The sequence below is a fragment of the Thunnus maccoyii genome, chromosome 12 (genome assembly GCF_910596095.1).
Source record: "Thunnus maccoyii chromosome 12, fThuMac1.1, whole genome shotgun sequence".
Classification (NCBI taxonomy): Eukaryota; Metazoa; Chordata; class Actinopteri; order Scombriformes; family Scombridae; genus Thunnus; species Thunnus maccoyii.
Genome location: NC_056544.1, coordinates 3,569,608 through 3,592,922, shown reverse-complemented (window position 1 = coordinate 3,592,922; position 23,315 = coordinate 3,569,608). Strand labels below are relative to the sequence as shown.

The 23,315-nt window shown below is 39.7% G+C and overlaps 1 protein-coding gene across 2 annotated transcripts; it reads right to left on the bottom strand.

The window, feature by feature from the left end:
• Positions 1-394: 394 nt before the first annotated feature.
• Positions 395-16,305, bottom strand: LOC121909021 (casein kinase I-like). Of its 2 annotated transcripts, XM_042429381.1 has the most exons (12): positions 16,109-16,305; positions 10,431-11,587; positions 10,076-10,145; positions 8,345-8,493; positions 7,989-8,223; positions 6,617-6,702; positions 6,372-6,456; positions 6,051-6,199; positions 5,483-5,563; positions 3,474-3,575; positions 1,743-1,849; positions 395-552 (listed from the first exon to the last, which is right to left on the bottom strand). In XM_042429381.1, exons 2-12 carry the CDS (start codon positions 10,707-10,709, stop codon positions 498-500), a joined length of 1,398 nt encoding a protein of 465 aa, XP_042285315.1. In that variant the 5' UTR covers positions 10,710-11,587; positions 16,109-16,305; the 3' UTR covers positions 395-497. The 2 variants fall into 2 exon arrangements, with proteins under 2 accessions (XP_042285315.1, XP_042285314.1); XM_042429380.1 differs by lacking the exon at positions 3,474-3,575 and having other exon boundaries at positions 16,109-16,277.
• Between the last annotated feature and the right edge of the window lie 7,010 nt (positions 16,306-23,315).

Here is a 23,315-nt window from a genome sequence, read left to right as displayed (position 1 = left end):
ACAGTCTAACAACTGTTCATTTGTGGTCACTTTGCCCCCCCACAGCAGTTTGTGTTGATCCAGTTTCGGTTCAGTTTGTGACCATAAATACATGAAGAGTCCACCGCTGGTGCAGCTAGTCCACATTTAAAGCTCCGGGTTGGAACGGCGAACACGTGTTACTCTGTCTGCTCAGTCCAGAGCAGCAGAAACCAGTAGATCAGCTTAGCAAACATATTCTGCTGCCTGGTGGTCCAGCCAGTCCAGCCAACCCAAGGTAGACTACAGGACCTCCAAGAGCAGAGGAGGAGGAGGGAGAGAGGGGGACTGAGAGGGGGAAGAGAGAGAGGAGGGGAGGTTAAATGAAGAGGGCTAGAGAGAGAGAGAGAGAGAGAGAGAGAGAGAGAGAGAGAGAGAGAGAGAGAGAGAGAGAGAGAGAGAGAGAGAGAGAGAGGGAGAAAAGGAAGAAAAAGAGATGGTGAAAAAGAGAGCAGGGGTGTCTCTCTTGTTGCTCGTTTTCATTTGTGTCTCTGGAGAGCTTTCCTCTTCCTCCTCTTGAAGAAACAGCAGCACCTGCAACACACAAACCAGCATTAACAGACTGCAAATAAAGCTATTGTACATATGCAAAACAAACTGAAAAAGTTGCAACGGTTTTGGGTTTTTTTTTTCACATGAGAGATTTCTGTGTCTGTTTTTGTCTGTGCTCCTCTCACTGGTTTGAAGTGACCAATCTTATTTTGCAATATCTGAATCAAAACATGACAAAACACATGTTTCAAAACCACAAATCAAACCACATGCACTGTCCTGATGAAGCAGACTAGACCCTCTCAATAAATATTAACTAAGGTTATTAACTAAGATTTTTTGATTCCAAACTTTAACTTTGATTGTCAGAATATTTAATGTTATAAGTTTTCAGGAGCTTTAATAATCTACATTCCTAACATTACTTTTCTGCAATATCTGCTGACCGTATGAGGATGACTGGTGGATCAAACATTAGCAGAGGAGTGGATGTGCATGAAGAACGTATTTTAAGGGTCATGGAGATGATGTTAGGAAGGATTATGGGGTGTATTCACAAAGTAAAGAGAAAGAAAAATTAGCCAACTCCCTGATATAACTGTATGTGGTGATGGAGGACACCTACATTGGTTTGCTGTGTTTATCTGTAGCAACATCACACTTAATTGTTTTACATGGTTAAAAAAGCAATTTGCAAGAGACAATCACCTTCAACTTATCAGGAGGTTATTATGATGCTTTCATTGATAAATCAGAAACTGACTGGCAGGAGGGACGGCTAAAGATGCATGAACTTATATTCATATATCAGAGGCTTTGTCTACTTCTCAATAGTAAATATAAAATGGCCCATGTGACTTTTTGACCAACCTAAAAAATAGAACAGATAATAATAATAAACATACCACAAAAAACTGAGAGAGAGAGAGAGAGAGAGAGAGAGAGAGAGAGAGGGAGAGAGAGAGAACGCAGACTTTTGACTTGTCAGCATGCTGTTACTGCTAAGTCAACACTTCCTGAAGCACTGCTTTTCAGAGTAAAAGCCATGCAGAAAAAAAGAATGACAAAGCCACAGGAAGTGTTGGAGACAGTTACAGTGAGCAGCTTTGCACAGGTTTGTTGTTGTTGTTGTTTTCAACTGCAGAAGTTTGTTGGTGAATAAACAGTTAAAAGATGAGCGGCAGGTGCTGACATACTCTTCACATAGTTTTTGTGTGTGTGTGTGTCCTTACTTGGTATCATCAGCCACTTCCACCTCTGCGTTGGCTGTGATTGGTGCGTTGGAGTGTCCTGCAGTGGGGTCGTCTGTATTCAGCTCTCCATTGGTTGAACTCATAACCTGGAGGTGAGAAAAGGAAGTTGAGCACAGATGTACCGACGTCCTATCTCGATGGGACAAAATTATAAAAAAAAAAGACTCGTGTTACGTCCACACTAAGGCAGGTAAATCTGAAAACGCTGTTTGTGTGTGAAAACAACAAACCCTCACTAGTGTTTTCAGGTTGTTTCTAAGAAGTTACTTTTCCCTCACTGAAACATCAAAACAATAGAAAAACATAAAAACCATCTTCCTTCCAGAGGCTGGGAACTTTGCTGAGTGTCAGCTAAACAGTCCATCAGTGTCCTGCTGTGTGTCATCACAAAGGAAAAGTTTTCAAATGTAGCTAGCTTAATGTGGACGTGGTCTTTACTGTCCGTACGAGCTGTGACATCCAGGAAGCTTCACACCTCCGGAGATACAGGCATCGCCAACATTCATCTTGTTGCCATGCAAAACAGCTGCTTAATGGCAGACAGTGTTTGTGGTGCTTTGTTGATTGAAGCAGACGGAATTTATAGCAAAAAGCGATGTGTATGTGTGTCTCGGTGGGGAAATGAAAAAATAAAGTTCCATCAAAAACAAACTGAGGGTTCAAAAGAAGTAAAGAGGGTATCATTGTAGGCGACAGAACAAACCACTTTTTGATATTGATGATCTGTGAATGGTCACATGATTGGAAGGTGTGTGTGTGTGTGTTAATGTTTTATTCCCCTGTGCACTGCATTTATGTGAAACAGTGCTGTGCAGTACAAACAAAACAAGAGAAGCTGCTGTCCTTACCATAAAAAAAAAAAAAAAAAAAATAATCACACAAAGAAGACAAAGCTTTGCTGAAATTAACTTTACACCAGCACATTTACCTCTGCGCTGTGGTTTGATCACATCAGCGAGTCGCTACATGTTGCTATAGTGACCGCTAGTTGCTGTCTAACCGTTTTGAAAGATGAAAAGCATAGAATTCGCCTGATGTCAGTCAGCTCGTTACACTCCAGTCAGTCAAGTTGAGTGGGTGGAGTTTAAAGGTCTGGACCCAGGCCAGCATAGAATTAAACAAGACCACATACTATATCTACAGATCAACACCAGTCTAGGATGAAAAGCCAAAGCCTCAGTGTCACACACAGAGTTTATGTGTGAAATGGCTACAATAAACCACACCGACTCTTATGATGCAAGCAATGACTACCAGCGTACACTAACCTCTGCTGCTTTTCTATTGCTTATTCTAGTTTTTGCTGCATACACAGTATGAAACACAGCCTCTTCTATCTCCTCACTGGTCAACTCACAAAATCAATTGTCTACAGAGAAGCTGGGCAACCACCTTGTATCCCCTTGCAGACACTTGATTATTTTAATGTTAATAAAGTCGTGGTAGTAACAGTTAAAGTGTTAAAATTGCTGAATGTAAACATGACGCAGAGCTGGAAAAAAAAAACATATGCTGCACAAACCTAACATGGATAAAAAAAAGGTTTTAACCTCCATTACAATATTCCCATATGAAGGAATTCCTGAGGTTGTGAGCGAACAGACTGGAGGTCAGCCCTGCTGCAGAGACAAAGAGGGTCATGCAGGCAGACAGAAAGACAGGTAGGCAGACAGACAGGAAGCCAGCAGAGCTAACCCTTCCTCTCAGTACCTGGACAGACCCGCCCAGTCTATCAGCAGTGAGATGGGAGCCCAGCAGCTCTCGATTGGTGACTGGAGTGGGCTGGGACTCACTGCCTTTCCCCTCTGGAGACTAGAGGAGACGGGAAGCCGATTGCAGGAGAAACAAGAAGGGAGGAGGAAGAGGAGGAAGAGGAGGAGGAGGCGGTGGTGGTGGTGAGAAGGGAGATAAGGTGAATAGGGCAGGTGAGAGGGTCGCAATTGGAAAGGAGGGAAGAGACAGGACGGAACAGAGTGTGGAGAGGAGGTCGAGCGGTGACGCGAAAGGCAAAGTGGGAAGACAAGCAGATGGAGGAGAGGAGTGGGCCGGGTGAGGAGCGGTACGGCGAGGAGGAGAAAAGAATGGGGAAAGAGTGCAAAAGGAAACAGAAAAGAAACAGTGAGTTCAGAGTCAGTATTTGGTGGAGGAGCAACAGGAGGGTGAGCACTCCGGTGTGCAGTACAGTTAGAGTGTGTGAGAGCCCCATGCAAAAGGGGGAAGGTGGTATTTTCAACCTTACTAACCTCAAACCTGCTTTTTAGGATGAAGACCCAAATTTACTACTGGTAAATCTGGACTGCATTTGTGTTACTAAGTGTAAAAGTAGGGACGGGCGGTATAACAAACAGCACAGCGAGACATTGATTGGGATACAATATTTGAACTACCAACTCAGTGTTGTGTATTAATTGTTAACAGTGAATAACTTTAACTCCAAGCAATAAACAATTAGTATCCCAGAATCCTGCACTGCATTTCAATCATTCTGTACTGAAATTAGAAGGGAAACATATACACTGTGATGTATATACACCATGATAAACATTTATATGAATTTTAGATTATACCGCTCAGCCCTTGTGTGTGTGTGTGTTGTTTGTACGAAGGTGTAAACGGACAAGTGTTGCAATGATTCTACAATATCTGATTGTGGTAAATACAATGAAAACTATTGACATTTAACACCATTTTTTAAAAACACAGCACACAACTGGATTTCTATCAACACGCCAACACTCAGCGTCTACAGCAAAGTATTTTCCCACCTCATTAGTTTTTCCATGTTTTAAAGTAATAACATTATATGAGAGACACAATAATTAGGTTTTCTGACACTGATCAACTGAAACACAGGAAGAGAGAGAGAGAGAGAGAGGTACGACATGCAACGAGGGTCCCGCAGCCTGGAGTCCAACCGTGGACATTGCAGGCGCCTTTACCATCAGGCCACCGGGGGCGGCCCTAGATACTAGTGTTTTCACAGAGATATACGGTGTACACACACCTCTACATCTGTCTACTATGTGTGCACGTTTGAAAGCTGTGGAAATGGAATCCACTATAACTGCTGTGGATCCAATCTGACTCCAGCTGCCATCCTCTATGAGGAAGCAAGCAATAAACATTTCACAGCCTACAGGAGGTGACTGATACTCAGTGTGTTGGGGCTTTCCTGTTGATCAGTGTCAAAGAACATCTCCTGTGATTCCATTTTGTTAACAGCAAAACGTGGAAAAGCCCAACAGGGGATAACACTACACAGTTGCAATAACTATACTCTTAAAGTTAACTATCTTGGTGTTGAGGTAGTACAAGAAAGATTAAACGTAACAATGAGGTTTTTATTCTAGTCCGTTATTAATTCGGATCACTGCAGCACTGCTTGTATATCTGCTGTTATCTTTAGTTTTAATTGACAAAAGAAACCAAGCGAGTTAGCCCTGCAACAAGGCCAGCTAACTGCTGACAAGTGGAGCAAACAAGAATATGACAAGAGCTAAAGGAGCAGCACTGTGAGAGAGAGGCAGGCCTGCTTCATGTGTGTGTTGTGTGTTTTTTTGACTGGGCTGGCACATAGACTGGTTTTTAAGTACCTCTTTTTAATTAGACGCAGCATGGCTAGTGTTGACGAATAATGTTTGGCAGATAAAGTTCCATATATTGGGAAAAGCATGGTGCTTTGAGCACGGTGCATATTTGTTGAGAATGAGTGTATGTACCTGGTTTTTGGTCTGCGGTGCTTTCTCTCGGTTGCTCGTCTGTAGTGGAGTCTCACTGGCCACTGGACCAATAGGAGTGGGCTAAACATACAAGAAAAGTGAGGTCAACATGGCATCAGAAGAAGGAACATCATATTAGTGATCTTATGGATGACACTGTTGTACTATGGAGGGGCTACACTAGAAGCTCTGTGCGACTCATAAAAAACTAATCGCAACAAATGTAGACGCTTGAGAGTGATGCGCTGAATGTTTGTGTACAACTCAAATTACAAACCTCACCACTGACATCAAGGCTCACGTTATTTAAACTTTAACACTGTTTTCTGCTGAGTGAGTCTATTCAGATAACAGCTGACAAAGAAACTTTGTAAAGGAGAAGGAAGTGTCTCTGATTTTCTGGAGATATGAGTCTAAATTAATAGCATGACTCCATCAGTTCCTCTTCACACAGAAGGTGAGTCATTATGTCTCACTGCTACACTGACCTCTCAGGGTTCACCCTGACCTAAACCCAGGAGCTTACTGTGTGTGTGTGTGCAGCACAAAACACCCGTTCCACACTAACCAGTGGCTTTCCAGTCCAGTCATACTGGTAGTCAAAGATGTATCCGTTTCTGTCAAAGAGGTCCGTAAAGAGTTTCCTCAGATAGTCGTAGTCTGGCTTCTCGAAGAAGTCCAGCCGACGCACGTACCGCAGGTAGGTGGCCATCTCTTCTGTTACATACACACACACGCACAGGCACCAAACACACACATGCACAGATTCACACACACAAAATTTGATCAACATATGCTAGCCTGAGTTTATATGCAACAACTGCGCAGAAATACTGCTTCTTTGTAAAGGTGTGTGTGTGTGTGTGTGTGTGTGTGTGTGTATACAAACCTGGGAAGTTCTCACAGAGGACCTCTATTGGTGTGTCTCTCTTTGTGTCTCCTATCTTCTGATAACGTTCTTTAAGAGTGTCAGCCTGATAGAGAGAGAGACAGGGAGACATTTATTCCTAAGAGGTAATGGATGGATGCTAGGTGACAGAGAGAAGACAGAGGTCCATGCATGGAAGGAAGGGATGAAAACAAAGACGACTGGACTGATGATCACACTGGATGGCTGATCAGCTGTCTCCTCACCTTGAGTCCTTGCCAGGGTAGGCTGCCTCGCAGGAAGTACATGAACATGTGACCTAGAGCTTCCAGGTCGTCCCGCCTGCTTTGCTCTGAAATAACATAACAACAACAAAGGCTTAAATAGCTGGACTGCATCAGTGGTGTTAAATTCAACACCTCTGATGCCGAGAACACAAACACTATGCTTCAACACCCAGTCTTGTACTCGCAATACCACTGCTGTGACAATGAGGCTACTTATGTTCACCATGGTCTCATTGTTTTATGACTAGGGATGTCAATGTTTAACTGTTTATCAGTTAACTGCCGAGAATATTTTTGACCAATTATGAATGTTAGTTTATAGGTTAATTTGCATACACGCTCCACTAACAGCTTGAAAGTTACATGTTCACAACATCAGATATTCCTTTTGAATGGATAAAGTGCCAGTGTAAAACCAACTGCTACACGGAGTGTTGCATTATGGGTAGCTTGTAGCATTAATGTTGCTAGGCTTAAAGTCTGTTTATAGTGAGTGTGTTAGAGTCAGTTAGCTCTCAAAGTGTTTCATTAGTCCAGTTTAACCTGCAGGAGTTTCTGAAGGCTCATGTAACACGGAGGAAATAAATTAATGAAGAGTGAAAACGAGTCCAAAGCATCTTCCATTGTCTCTACTGCAGAAACAGAATATGTCAAGCTGCCAAATACCGCTGAAGCAGATGATAAGGAGCTTCAAAAGACAAACAGGCAGTCGTATTAATACTAACTGTTGGAGAAAATAATTTTTGAGCCTGGCAGGAGAGTGGGTGAGTATGTAACTATACTATGATGTAAGATGTATTCAAAAAGTAACATTATTTTTCCAAAAACAGCTGTTGGAAAGGCGGGGTCGTCTTATAGTCAGGGTCACTTATATTCATATTATTGTTTATATTTGTACCTTGAGCCCAAGTATGTTATGCCATCGAGAGTTACTGTGACTAAACGCATTGAAAAACACTTTTGAGGAGTAGACAGATGAGCTAAAAGTTAGCCAGGGCAGACAAGCTAGCTCTGACCACCTACTGCTGAACAGCTCTCACAAACGAAAGCTACATCACAATTTTGCTCAAAAATTAACTGGTTAGTTACCAGTTAATAGGTGTTGATCTGTCGAAAGCAAAATAAACTGAAACTGACGTCCCTATTTATGACAAGTTATGTTTTAAGTTATATAATGATATTTCAAAATGGTAAACTTTGCCAAAATGCTGTCACCTTGCTGCAGACAACCTTCAGCTCGCTACTTTTGTGCTCACATACACACAGCTCTTCTTCAGCCTTAAGAGATGTATAGTTGATATGGTACGGATGTATGGTTTGGGTTAGAGTGGTAGATGAGGGAGCAGCTCACCTTTCCCCAGATGTGTATTGATGCTCATATATCTAGCAGTTCCAGTCAGACTCTTATGTTCTCTGTATGGGATGTGTTTCTTGGTCTCCGGGTCGATGTATTCTTTTGCCAGGCCAAAGTCTATGATGTGGATGGTGTGTTGCCGTTTTGAGCCGGGTCGGCCCACCAGGAAGTTCTCAGGCTTCACATCTCGATAGATCAGGCTTCTGGTGTGGACAAACTCCATACGAGTTATCTAAAGGAGAGGACGAAGAAAAAAACGAAGCAACGCTAAGAAACCAAACATGGACCACAAGTGTTCTGACGTCTGAACGTTAACATGAGGTAAAAAAAGAAGTGAAGTGTGTTTGTCTTACCAGTTGTATGGCTATCATGAGTACAGTCTTTAAAGAGAAGGTCCTGTCACAGAGGTCAAACAGATCTTCTAGGCTGGGTCCAAGGAGCTCCAGAACCATAGCATTGTATTTACCACAAGGTCCAAAGTAGAATACCTGGGGTACGCCCTCTGGATCACAGATAGAGAAAGAACATTTATATGTGTGACACCATACATTGATCAAACATCAATCATCACTGCATCTATTATAAGTCATGACTGTACTCACCACAGACAGCAGCTACTGGCCTCTACGCTGCACTCTTTTACAGGGTGAGATGATAGACTCAGCCCACAATACAACATGTACTGTATCTCCACATCAAGATTATCATAGTTATTTTATATCAGAGATGGGACAAATTCATTGTTGTTGAAGTCTAAGTTCTCAACATTGTGTTTCAAATCCAAAACAAGTCATCATAATGTTTTATGCAGTTAATATAGTACATTTTAAGAGATTTAATATGCATGTATTACTTTCAAACAAACTGTATAGCTCATATATGGTTGAAAGCTCCATAAAAATATAACAAGTGGCCTTAAGATTATTTTGTAAAACAAATGTTTCCAGGGTCAAGAATGAATATCCACACTAAACTTTATAACATTCAATGCTCAGGTGTGCATTGGTATTTTATTCCTATAAAACTTATTAATAAATTCTGAGCTAACTGTTGCCCTCTGTTTTCAGCTGACCATGGCTATCTTTACATTTGAATGTGAAAATATCAGCTATCTACTTTTGGTTCTCTGCACTATCAAATGCACCTTTTTCCTGCTCATGCAACATGATTGACTGGAAGTATATCTGTTGTCAGGAAAATGAGGAGCTGATTTGCAAAAAGAAACATTTTTAATCTTTGGACTAGGGGAGGATATCAAGGCATTCCAAGTCAAAGGGCTTCAGTCTGTGTGTCCATGAGTCATCGGTGTTCAGACGTCTCTGTCCACAGAACCAGCTGTCCATCAGCAGCAGCTCCTGACGAGCTGAGAGGACAGCGGCCGGACAAACTGTCTTCACCAAGCTGACTGACAGCAGAAATTTACTGACCCAAAATAGTTTTCATGTTGGCTCCAGGGGAAGAAATCAACAGTGTTTGTATTTACTGATTCATTGATTTTATTCCCCTGCCCACCGTAGCAGGCAAGGGGAATCTGCCTGTAGTGAAACAGACAAGCTCATAGGATAGATACCGTTAATAAGTTCAGAACATATAAACAATGGGAGATTTGGGTGATTTAAACAGCTGTCTGTGGAGATTCACTAAATGAGCCAGAGGAGAAAAAAAATAGACTCTGAACATTAAAAAAACTTGGGGGATCCCGGGGTGATGTATGTGAAGTGTATCTGTTCTTTGAGAAGCGCAAGTGACAGACATCAAAAACACAGTTGGTACAAGTCATGTCTACACTGCTGTTCTATAATACGTGACTATATGTGGCATAAAATACTTCTGGCTTGGTTTTCCAATAAACATCATGCATTAGGTGGGAAAGTCATCAAGTCTTCTTATCCTTGCTGCTACACTAACAACTGGTACTGGTTGGTCAATGGAGGGACAGCATGAACCTCCCACATGTTACAGTGGAAAGAAGGTGAGAAGATATGTTGAGCATATGATATAAATGTTGGTCTCATACAAACCCTTCCATTCAAACCTGACTGATTCTCAGAGTAGGAAACCAACTAACAGACGGTGGTTCTCACCTGAACTTCCCAGCTGTTTGTAGAAGCGATATTCTAGGTGGAGCTGTGGTGCCCGTGACTTGATTGGCTCCTACAAAGAAGGTTTATGAGATGAATTCTTTGTCATCCAATAGAGGTATTAAAACTCAGAAGAGATCATCAGGGATCAATATGGATTTGTATTTATCTGACAATACTGTCATATTCAGGGTCGTCAAACCCAAATTTGAAACATATTCTTGGAATATAATGGTGCATTTCATTTTCTCAATTCACAATTGAATTCTTTCATTCTGAAAATACAGATCAGTGATCATGTCAATCAGTTGAGTTGCCCTAAAATTCTATAAACTAGCTGAAGAGAAAGGATTTTTACCAGTTTGATAGCCACATATTCATTGGTGTACAGATTCTTTCCCAGTCGCAGCTCCCCAAAGTTCCCACAGCCAATCTTCTTTCCAACCCGGAAGTTGGGTCCAACCATCAGGACTCCAGAGTTGGAGCCGGCACCCCGGCCACCATGCCCTGATCGACTCCCCGTCTTTCCAGACATCCTCTTTCCCTCCTCTGTCTCCCCCTTCCCTCCACCTCCTCCACCGCCACCACCTCCTCCACCGCCCCCTCCTCCCCCTACTCCTCGCTTGTCAAAGTCCATCAGTTTGTGGTAGCCTGGCCTCTCCACGGTTAAGCCGATTCCATGCACCCAAAACAACCACCAAAACAACTGCCTAGCGGCTTGACTGTCAGACGTTGAGGTGGTCTACTCTGGGCCAGACTGAGTTGCACTGGGATTGGGGGTTTAAAGGACTTTAAAGATGACAGGGACTCTTAAACTGTGGCAATGCACACTGAATTGACACAGATAAGAGATGAATTCAAAAGAAAGAGAGCGATCTCAAGAAAACACCAGAGCCTGGGTACAATACAAAAGTGATGAGGGAGGATGAGAGTGAAAGATGAAGAAAAAGCAAAAGCTGATGATTGTTGGGGTGGGTGGATAGATGACTAAATGAAACAGAAATGAAAAGATGATGGGGTAAGGGGGCACCACTACCAATTAGTTAATACCCCCTTGTAGGGGCCAGAGATGGTGATGGAGGGGAAGAGGATGATGGCCTGATCTGTCACCATACGCAGTTAGCCATATGCTAACATGCTATATGAAACTGGGAAGCTAAACTAGCTTCAGGCTCAGACATACCAGTCCACCATGACAATAAACTGCTGTCAGCACAACACCCATGCACCCAACCCCAGTGCAGACTTTGACAGAAATGTGTTGAGTTGATCAAAAACTGAAGGACTTCAGAGGTTCCCCTTCCTTACATCTGATATTCAGGTAAGACTAAACTCTGTAGTTGTTTGATTTATTGCCATAGGTCTTAGTTAGTTGGTTTTAGAGCATGTGTTCCCATAAATGTTGGACCTCTGTACTGTACAGCTGCCACACAGAGTCTCTGCTTGGTGAGATGAAGGTGAAGCTGTGGCCCTTGGGTGCGAGGAATGCTGTGTGCTGAGGTTTCAACGTACCACCTAAAAGACAGAGCAAAACAAAAATTAGATTTAGCACACTGTGCTTGAAGGCAAATCTTTTAATAGATTCAAACATATGCATTAGTATCACATTTTATTAGTTTTCCTCTAAGTGCTGATCTCAAATTATGCAGAAATAGCTATGTCTACATCAGATAATGTGTAGCAACCACAATAATCTGACCCTGACAATTATGGTCCAGCAATTGAAGGATATTAGAGGTGAAAGAGCAGGCCAAAAAGTTGTCTGCCCTGATTTAGAAACTCAAACAAAATAGTTTTGTGCATACAGTAAAGGAACATTCGGGATGTTTAAATGTTCCATTTTTAACATTTAAAAACAGCAGAAAACTGACAGCATTTGGCCTTTCTAACCAAAAACCAGGCCAGATCTTCCTCCAGGAGGAAAGGACATGTTCTCTTGTGTTTCTGATTTCCTCTTCTAATAATAACACTCATCCTGGCTACTCCAATTCCTTCCTTCTCTCCTCTCTGTTTTCCTCTGCACTCCATTCTTTCCCTTTACATCTAATCTATCCTCTTCACCTCTCCTCTTTTCACATCCTCTACTCATCCTTTTCTCTTCCTGCTCTCCATACTAATACAAGATGTAACAGACAATGTGTTAGTTTGTATTTATTAGGATGTAAGTGGACAGGTAGAAGGTGCATTTTCTTGTTTTGCAAACACGAATGCCTCTTTATTAAAACAATAATAAGTTTGTTGCTGGCCTGGAGGCATCCTCCCACTGAGCTCTCATTACTGATTTCTTATAGCTGCAAGGCCACTGCAGACACTTTAACTGCTGCAGATCTAATAAGTTCAGTCAAATTAATTCATTGTCCAAAAAGAATTTGAGATCCAATTTGTTCTCTCTCAAAATGAAGTTAAGAAGACATTACTGCAACACAGCATTACCTCTATTTATAAAATATGAGATATGATTTTGTCATTTTCTGTTCAGCCTCAGAATTATTTGTTGTAAGACAATTTATAGGCATGAAATTAAAAACAATACATGATCAAATTTAAGAAAATCTGCTCTAAATTCAATTGGTAAATATTTTGTTGGCTGACAGCTTCACAGTTGAGTTTTATAACTCAAACAATCGGCTGAACAACAACAAATTTAAGTCAGTTTACACAAATAGTGACTTCTACTCTTTCACAAAACACACCGTTAATGGGAATTTGTAGGGGGAAAGATTATAGTGACTTGGGTAGAGGTGTAACAAAGGTCACAGACTATATAAGTACAGGTTTTTCCTGGCATTGTCTGTGTCAGTCAGCTTCAGAATAATAGTTCACTGCCCAAGAGGTTCATGACCACTTCTTTACTCTGGATAATGACATGGAGGACAGAGAGAGGATATACACAGAGATGCATACAATTGCCCTTACATGGATAAATAACGTTGTACTGAATTGAATTGATAACAGTGAGGAGGAGGAGGAGGAGGAGGAAATGTCTGAGATAGTGGACAATACTGAGTATGTCTGCGCATCTCCTCTGATGTCATTAGCAGAAAAAATGCGAGGCAGGGCAACATGCGAACTATGAACATCAGCAGAATGACCCAATTTTTACATGTGGGTTGTTATTGTGTTTGCTGAATTTCTCTGAAGACTACATTAAAAAAAAACATCTCTAGTCAACAAATCTTATTTACTCTGATCTCTATGGAGAGATCTAGAAAATAAATGCCATCGTGTACCACTGTGTCCACACAAACAACTATGCAAGTTACAGTCTGGTTTAGTTATTGATATTCTGATTTCATCAAACCAATATAACTAGAAGCACCCCACACAGGGTACGTGTAGCCAATCACAGCTGCTGAATGCATGTCAAAAATGGCTGATACCAATCTATGAACACAGCGGGATTTCAGAAGGACTTGTGAGCTATGTGCGACAGCTGCGTCAACTCTTTGACTGAGAACTTGAATTTGTTGTTTATGTGGGAACTGTGCTCAGCTGAGTTTCAAATGAGGGAATTAAGTTGCTTGAAACTTTAAACAGGGTTGCAAGACTTGCTAAAATTGCCTAATAAAATTAAATAGCATTCTGGCCCGACTGATGTTAGATGTATGCCTTTAATTACATCCCCTGTTGCAGGTGCTGTTTTTTCCCTCCCACAGAGGCCTCTGTCAAATTGAGCAACTCACAGCAAAAAAAATCAATGCTGCTGTATAGGCCATATACAAGAGAGGGTCAGGCCTGTGCTAAGCGGAAGGCACATTCACTCCCACACACTCACTATCTTTGGCCTAGGCTAAAGAAAGAGTTTGAAACTCTTGTATGCATACATCCTTACAAGGACGAAGCCTTTGCTCACACACAAGTTTGACATGCTGAGTTCTGTAAAAATCTGGCTTCTACCAAAAAAAAACAAAAAAAAAAACAACTTTCACCTGTGCCTGATATCTTATAACAAATTCAAGGTTAAGACATGACTGCTAAAGTTTAATATTCTCTAATACAAACTCCTCTAGAGCCATGAACTTCATTGGGAGATACATCTCTAAATAAAACTATTTAACTGATGGTGTGTAAACATGTGCTTTACTTTACACTGTCTTGGCACGTTAACCATGCAGGTATAAAAGGTACATTTGTTAGGGGCGGAACATTTAAAGCACCATTATCCAATACTGAGTGCTAATTGACTGTGTTATGTGTTTTATGATCCGCTCTTCTCTGACAACTTTAAGCAGAACAGTGAAAGTTTAGTAGTTTCTACACCCACTGAACTGCATACAGCCCTAACTGTATCCACTACACAGCATGCCACAGGCTACAAACCTGACCTCAATTACAAGGCAACTGGTGCAACAGATTCTACAGTTTCTCCACAAGAGGAGAAATCTGACGCACTGGAATGGTTTTCTTAAATATGCCAACTTAGACATTACTAACCTAAAATTAAAAATCAGCCTGGAGCCTTTGTATTGGCACCTACTGTAATACAACACAAGCTGGGCGTATAAGTTGTGTTTTTATAGATAAAGAGTGTGTGTGACAATCTATGAAACAGGAGAAAAATGCCTTATCCTTTAATATGAATGTTTTTACTCAGCACTGTTCATTCTATTTCAGTGGGTTAGCATGTCATATTCTGACCTGATGCTACATAACCACATATATTTATGAATTGTACAGCTAATTGACAATAATTTCCCAGTTCACTTTTAGCTTAGCTACACATCAGCTATCCCTGTGTGAGGCCTGATGACACAGAGAACATCCACCTCAGCCAGCTGATGACAATATGTGAGCACTGCTTACTAATAAAAACGTCATCTGTACATTTCCTGAGAGATGAACTAAAGACAATAGGCCTTGGCTTCACATCGGCTATAATCATGCCCTCAGCCTACACCAGGTGTCCTTAATATTGCTGTCCCAAACCAAAGAACTGCACAATGGCTTTTCAGTAACTTTATGACCATTCAGAATTTAATGTTTACTCTGTTTGATTATAAAATTACCACTGCCACTACTGTTCTTGATATGTAAGTCCACTGTGTCCTGTATTGATTGTTGTTGACAGTGTTAGGCAGTGTATACAACATTTTAAATGTGTCTCCCTGCTAAGGTATGCCACTTGAGTATCAATGGCACCTTACAGTACAACTCGTGCACTGCAGTAGTGGTGGCCCCGATGAGAACGATAGTAAATCTGTTCATTTCATCTCTTCTCAGCAGGCAGTACCATTTTCTTGATGGGATTTTTATGGAAAATAACGCATATCTATCAGTATCAACATGGCCTTGTCTCACCACCCACACTCCAATGAATAACTTAGCTGCACCACTTCATACTCCTCTCTGAATATAAGTGAAGAAATTAGTGAATACTTAGAAACCAACCAAAGATACTGTAATATTGAAAATCTTTGCATGCTGTCAACATTTCAAATTTCGAACAGAAAGCTGCTGTATGACCAAAGGCAGTGAGTTTGCTCACGGAGCTAGAGCTAGCTGATACGCCTGCAGCAGATTTCAACATTCAGTGAGCAGTCACGGTTCAATCTGATTAATACACGCCTTTAATCGCTATGTATAGCCTATGTTGGACGATTCTAATAATGTGGTGTTATTGCACGTTAAACTATGGATCGAGCTGGGTAACGCAGGAAGTTGGGTTTAGGCCACAGTAGTTTGTGTGTGACAGTGTTTGGCCTCAGTGTAGCTTCACAACGTTAGCTTCATTGAAACAATTCGGAAGTAACTTGGCTAGCTAGAGAAAATGCAGTTGCAAAAGAAGAAAAGTAATGTCTGAGAATACAACGACAATATGAGCAGAAAGTAGTGAAAAAGATAGCTAGTAAACAGCTGGCTACCCACTTGCCAGCAGCTGTGGTCGTAGTCAGACGTAGCCTAGCATGTTAGCCAGCCAGCTAACTAGCCAGTGTTGGCTAACGATGAATTTCTGCCCCTACAGACAGTCATTCATAAACATAGCTCGCTAATTAAACACAACTAATTCGTGCAAAGTTCGAAAAAGAGCTTACGTACCTAAACAGATTTCCGTTATGTCGCTATTTTTCTAGCTTGTAATAAATGTGTTCTTATGTTCTTCGTCTCGTTTTCCTGCTCATCTCTTTTTTCTGTGGATGTTTGGCTAACCAGCTGAAAGCCTCGCCAGAGACCGTAACGTCACTGGCGTAGATGCCGATAAATACGACGCACTAAACGGAAGAAGCGAGCGTAAACTCCTTTGAAGAATATCTACAGAAAATCTGTGAATGCGTACGTGTGTCTGTGTGCGTGTGCGTGAGCGGGGGTCCCGCACACTTTGATTTGTGGAGAAAAGTTGTTTTTACTGTTACCACCACTTGCTGAAATAACAAAGAGTGTGTGTATGTTTTCATACGTTGTGTATTTCTAATCCAATCTGTATTTGGATATTGTTGTGTGGCTCCAGTACATTTTAATGTGAAATTAAAAAAAGACTATATTCGGTGAATGGCGTAGGAAGCCTTTTATCTATATCTTCACTTTTTAGGACCAATGTGAAGTAATTTTAAAGACAGTACATCCAGTTATTTACATAATTAAATAAAGTTTTGATATGTAACATTCTGGCTTGTTTCAGGAACTTTTTACCCTAAGTTTGGTCTTCAGCAAGTGAATCAAATGCTCGTTTGAAATGAGGTGTGGTAAAGACCTGCCCATATAAAATGAATGTGAACCATGTCTGGATTATAATCCAGACAACCATGTCTGGATTATTAACCAAATGCTCCAAGGGCCCAGACTCTCAAGTGCCCCAAAAGCATGAGTTTACAATGTGTCAACTGGTTGTTTGCACTTTGATTAATTGCACCTTTTTATTTATTTATTTTAGGAATTTGTATCAATTAGATACAGTATAAACTGAAGCAAGTCCCTTATTACCTTTATCTTGTGGCCCTGTTCTTGTAGAGGGGACCTGTGTCAAAATCTACTGTACTTTAGTTGACTTTACTTTACATTGTGCTCACATAGTGCATATTCTTAAATAAAGTAATGTTTAATCAGTTTGCTGTTTGGCACACAAAACGTGTAGTGTTCCAGCAGAGGAGTAGTGATTGGTCTCTTCTTTCTCTGGGCTTATAATAAGGGTTTTGGGAGGAGGGTGGGCAACAGGGGTTCAACAACAAAACTAATTTCTGTTTGCCCCTTAATAAATGAATCTGGCCATGTTGTAAACAACCATATTTAAACTTAAAGTCTGCACTTAAACAGTTTGATGTTTCATTTCAAATCCAAGTGCTGTGGTACAGAGCAAAAACAATTATACTGTGTCAGTTTAAAGACTGCATTTTTCCCTATTATGTAAGTCAGAGGTCAAATGAGCTACATCAGCATATGTATTTTGACCAGGCATATATACAGTACAGTGGTGGTGTCATGTAGAATCTATTTATTTTGAACTTATCATTTTCCACTTTAATGTTACTGATGCATTTTTAACTAAAACCTTCATGAGAGAAGCTGTACCGCCCTGCAATGTTATAGGAGTAGTATGAGGCTGGGTTTACTGTGGACATTAAACACACTATAAAGTACAATAAAGCTACTATAAACTCAAAAATTTTGAAACACCACCTGTCTGATTTATCATTTTGAAATGTCATCAGCTAACAGGCTGTTATTTGTGTACCATTAAAGTGAAGATTCATAAATCTCAGAGACTGCTTACCCTGTTACAAAGTGTCATTTGTCTTTTTGATAGGACAGATAACAACAAATGATTTCCTGTTATACTGACGCCAGCAATAATGTTCAATCTGCCACTTTTCCTTATCAACATTGCAGCAGATGTGGGGATTTTTTTCCGCTCTTGCCTGTCATACATGCAGGTCGCTAACAGTGACATTATGGTCAGTGTTATCAGCAGAAACTTTTTCTGCGGTGGTTATCACAGCCTTCATCCACTCAGAAATGTAGAGATGTATATCCTGTTTAACCCTTAGGTCAGCAGCTTCTGTCACTCAGTTTGTCAGTACTTATATGTCAGTGTGAAATACACCTTGCACCGAAACCACATGAGACACATGAGTCTGACAGTGACAGGAAGAATACACAAGTTGAAGGAAGAAAAAAAGAATCAGATATGTTGTTTCTGGTGGTGAGTTTGCTGTGCTGGACTCAAACTGAAGGTGAGATTTTTAATAATAGAGAATTTAAAAATTTTAGTATTATTACTGTTTATTAATATGTATTTATTATTGTATATTTGATATAGTGATTAATAAAATGATGACAGCATCTATATTAATAAAGTCATTGTCTATTATTTAGTTGTTCCTATGTATTTTGTTATTGCTGTTTGTCTTATTATTTGCTGCACTAAGACGTAAACAGTAAAAGGTACAGACAGTGAATGTATAAGAATAAGAAAAACTACAATCGTCACTAATACGTTAGTTATAGTAGAAGCAGATGTATGAAAAAAATAGGATACAGTGTGTGTTTGGGAGAACTCACAGAATGGATGCAAAGGGACAATCATATAATTTAGTTTAATGCCCTGTATGATATATATATATATATATATATACAAACATTAATGTTCTATTCTCTTTTTATTATTGCTCTGCATGTTTATAAATGTTCTCAATAACTTTGTAATTTTAAATCTTATATTCTTATATTCTTTTTTAGGGTGACTTTGTAACATCTGTCCAGGGACTACAGATGAAAATTAGCCTCTTTGGCTAATTCTAGTGCATTTATAGCAATGTTAATTAATGTGCACAGTCCCTGTTAAATAAAACTATGAATAAATAAATGTGCTAATTATGGGAAAAAATACAGGGCACCTGCAATATATTTCAGAATATACAAATAATCACCAATTAAAATGTCCTCATGTACATGACTTTCAGTTGGAGTTGACTGATTATATCATGAATCTGTTTGCAGATTTGTATTTTTTTGCACCATTAAATGTATATTGGCCACCCAAAAATATTTTGAACATATACATGCAATTACAAATGTGTTGTGTATATGTTTTAAGTTTAACATGAACTCTGCCTCATCAGTGTTAATTTGCTTAAAAAGTGAACAGGTAGACAACATAAGACATGTCGCGGTATGAAAAGCACAGGTTTAAATAATAAAATGAATGTATGAATTAATTGTCTTTTTTCCTCCCTTCTATCATATTATTACTCATTAAATGAACTTTTAGCTTCTCATTTATTGAAGTAAGCTAATTAATTATATTTGCACTTTACCAATATATTACATTATATTAAACACCTTTCTGTTACCATGTTGTTATCAGACCATACAGTACAATGACAGTTGCTGTATCATTTGACATTATGGGTAATCCTACTAAACCCAACATCGTGAGAAAGACAGCACTTGCATTAAATTATATATTCATGCACTAACATTTCATTTGCTCCTCCACACTCAATCCTACTAACCTAAAAAAAGTCAGTTCCAATCGAGTTTGAGCAAATGAGACCACAGTAAAAATTCAAAATTGCTCTAGAAACTTAAGATACTGTAATTGTGGTTTGAATTATACTATTTTAACTATGCAGTTTTATCTTTTATGTCTCCCTTCACTGCAGCTACCTACAGACAATGCGGTAAAACTTCTATGACTTTTTATGGAGAAAATATGGTGCTTCATGCTGGAGAGGGCTTCAAACTGGGCTGTGAGATCAAATGTTTGGAAGCCCAACATGTCGCCCAGCTGTGGAAGAACAGAGGATATGAGGTAGTTCAAAAATATTTTTAAGGGTTTCATGACATTTAAAATTTATTATGACATGAATTAAGTTGATATGGAGTGTACTCTTGATTATGCACCAAAGTCTTACCTGTTAAGCAACAAGTAAATTGGTTCTCTTGTTATTAAGGATGATTATGATTCAGTCAGTTGCGTGGTTTGCACCCTGTGCATTAAGCATTTCAAGCATGTGCTGTTCTTATACTGAAATGTAAAACCAGTGATGTCCAAGTGTCAAATTTTTTAAAAAATTCAATGAAATATCACTTTATTTAGATATGACTTGTGGAATATCATCCAATTTGCATTTTTCTTCCTGTCTGTTCAATTGAAAATGAGAATTCTGATCCACGAATGATTGATTTTCACCTTAACAGATCCATTCCCTGTTCATCACAATATCATTAACACTTGTTCAATAATGCAATTCAATACATTTCTGCAATAAATAATGCTTATAATATTTAGTTTCGCTTGGTGGTTTGGATTTCTTTGGGAGCTTGAGACGCTGTAAACCCTTCTAAAAGAGCAACTTAAACAGCAGCTGAAAAACTTGTTTCTACTGACCTACAAGTGGTTTTGTTTTTCAGTGTGCTTTAGTGATGTAGAAGTGTACTCCAAGGTGTTTCGGTACACAGTGACATCACTGTGGTTTTGGGTTATAGGTGCAACCATGCACTCTTCAGACGCAGTGAATTATTGCCTTTTGGCCTTGTGATAAGTTACTGTTAAATCAGCCAATATTGGTACAAGAGTGTATCGTTACAGCAATAATTATTTTCTTCTCCTAGGGTGGTGTGTGCCTGGTCAATGTTAGCTCCATCCAGCCCAATGTGACCCTTGTCCTGCATATCAGCTCTGTTACAAAGGCAGACACTGGTTATTACTCCTGCACAGTCCATCCGTCCGATACAATCAGCCAAATCTTCATTCAGATAGTTGGTAAGATGCTGAAGAACTCTGACTCAAACTCTGCTACAGTGGCCCTTTTCAAGTATTAGGATTATTGTTAGGTGTAAGGTACTCAAACGCACCATCTACTAAAACTGCAAGTAATTTAGCTCAATGGCTTAGTTCAATTCAGTTAATACAGTGCACTGTAACTTGTGTACTGTCTGTATAATAGCTTTGCATTTATGGATACAATTCAATACAATGTCTCCTAATTACTTTCAATTTTAGTAAATGGTGCTTTTGAGTGCAAAAGACTGCAAAGTTGAACATTAAGAACAGCTACACATGTGACGTCTGGCGATTAATGATACTGATGATACTTTTCCTCAAGTGTCACCATGAGATTCACATTTGTAACTTCATCAGGTCAACTTTTACAAATTGTACTGTTGTATTGTCTTATACTTTGGTTTATGACTAAATACTTGCAAAGCTAATGACATTCCCAACAGCCTCAGCTGTACATTGTTTATAGTGCATCATAACATCAGCATGTTATCATTGTCACTGTGGGTATGTTAGCATGCTGACGTTAGCATGTAGCTCAAAGCACCGCTGTACCTAAGTACAGCCTCACAACAAAGCAAGCTGCCAACATGGCTGTAGACAACATTTTTGGTGGTTGTGTGGTACTATATTAATTACATGAATATTACATGACTAACTTTCCTCTGTTGCCTCCTTTAGAAGGCACCAGGCCTAACACCTCTGCTACCACCCCTGACCCACGCAACTTTACAACATCTACCCTGACCACACCCAGCATGCCAGTGTGTAACAGCTCAGGTGAGAGCTCACAGCTCAGGAGGGGTACTGGTTCTGTTAACCTTGGCAGGATGTTACAGCCACAGTAACTAGTAACAAATCAGGGCCTGGAGCCTTGGAATGATTTGTGATCACTTCTCAAATTCTCAGTATTAGTATTACTGTAACTTATGAAGGTGTGTGAGGCTGTGATACAACATTATAGCATATTCTGTGAAATATTCAACAAAAGAGCCTTCACTTGAAGATGAAACTACCGTAGGCCTATGTATCCCTCTTAAGTTGTTTTCATAAATATACTGTTCAGTGCAGTATCAGAGGTTAAGCTGAGGCAAAGAATGACACCTCACTGCATTCCCTCATGATCCACACCACTGCTATTAGTATGTTTGCATGAATGGTTTACTAACATTTTGACATGTGACAGCAGGAAATTCACAGGTGTAAATGATACAATAACTGATGGCTGAATTCCATTTAGATGCTTCAGTTTCATGGTCCTGGTATTGTGCATACTGGCTCGCTGTCACACTGTCATGACTTATTGGGACACTTGAATAGAACAGAGCCATCGTTAATGTTATTAGTAACACCTCCTTTCCCTGCTATGACAAGTCTAAATGTCCACTGTGAAAAAGGCTACAAATACAAACCCACACCAGTTAGTATGAATTATGAAGACCTCTGGAAAGAGAATAGTATGTGCAAAGAAATGGTAGAAACACCACGCAGATTTAAGTTCCCGCTGCTGTGTTTTCTGATATTGTGGTCAAACCACTGCCAGCTTTAAACTAAATCAGGAAATATGGGGTGAAATTAAAACTTTACAAAAATGAAAATAAACATTGTCATTAAAACAACATATTTCTGCTGTACATATACTTCAATTTAAAATGTATGCCATCGCATTATTTTGGGTGCCATCCACAGTTGAGAATGTGACTTCATTAGAGTGACACTCATGTAGTGCAAGGGATTACAATTTGAAATTCAGCAGTAAAGCGTGGTTACTTTGACAATTTGGGATGGGTACAGAAGCCAAGACAGGCCATAAGGATTTGAATCGTATAAGCAATTTAATACATAATTGTGAAATTTAAAGTCCTTTAAAACCATCTATCTAAATATACGCAGTTTGAATTCCCCCTCTTTGAAATTTCTTGAAGGGTGTTTCATGTTGTCTTTGTTTTTAAGGGTTCACAAATTCAGATTCAGGCCCAATACCTAAAACGCAATATTCAGGTTGCTCAAATTCAATTGTTCATCAAGTTGCTACGATTGGATCACTTAGATTCAGACTGCAAATTGCAAAATTTGAAATATCTTTCTAGTGAATTCAGAGAGGAGAATTCAAACCACATAAATCCAGACAGATGATTTACAGATGGAATAAGATATTTGCTATAGACTGACTAAACTGACTTCAACATAATACTCAGTAATGATTCAATTTTACAACTAGGTATTAAGTGGTTTATGAGATTCAAATGATTACGGATGTTTGCTTTCATAGATTTCTTTTTAAATTGAGTAAAGCAGAAGATATATGGGACTACTGCTTCTCTTATTCTCACATACAGTGTCATTCTGCTCATGTTTGCTACCAAATGTCAATACAAATGAATGTAATCTGAAATGTACCTTTATCAAGTATAGATGACTAATACTCTCATACTCATGTTTTAGCACTGTGTTTCACTCTTTGCTCTAACTCTGCCTCCTTTTGATCTCTATGTGTTCCTGCAGCTTTGCTATAGAGAGATTTTA

Excerpts from the sequence above, each read along its gene's own strand:
- LOC121909021 (XM_042429381.1), bottom strand. The coding sequence starts at position 10,709 with ATGGACTTTGACAAGCGAGGAGTAGGGGGAGGAGGGGGCGGTGGAGGA. Across the intron at positions 10,146-10,430 it reads AATATGTGGCTATCAAACTG|GAGCCAATCAAGTCACGGGC; the intron begins GTAAAAATCCTT and ends CCTTCTTTGTAG. Across the intron at positions 6,703-7,988 it reads CAATACACATCTGGGGAAAG|AGCAAAGCAGGCGGGACGAC; the intron begins GTGAGCTGCTCC and ends ATGTTATTTCAG.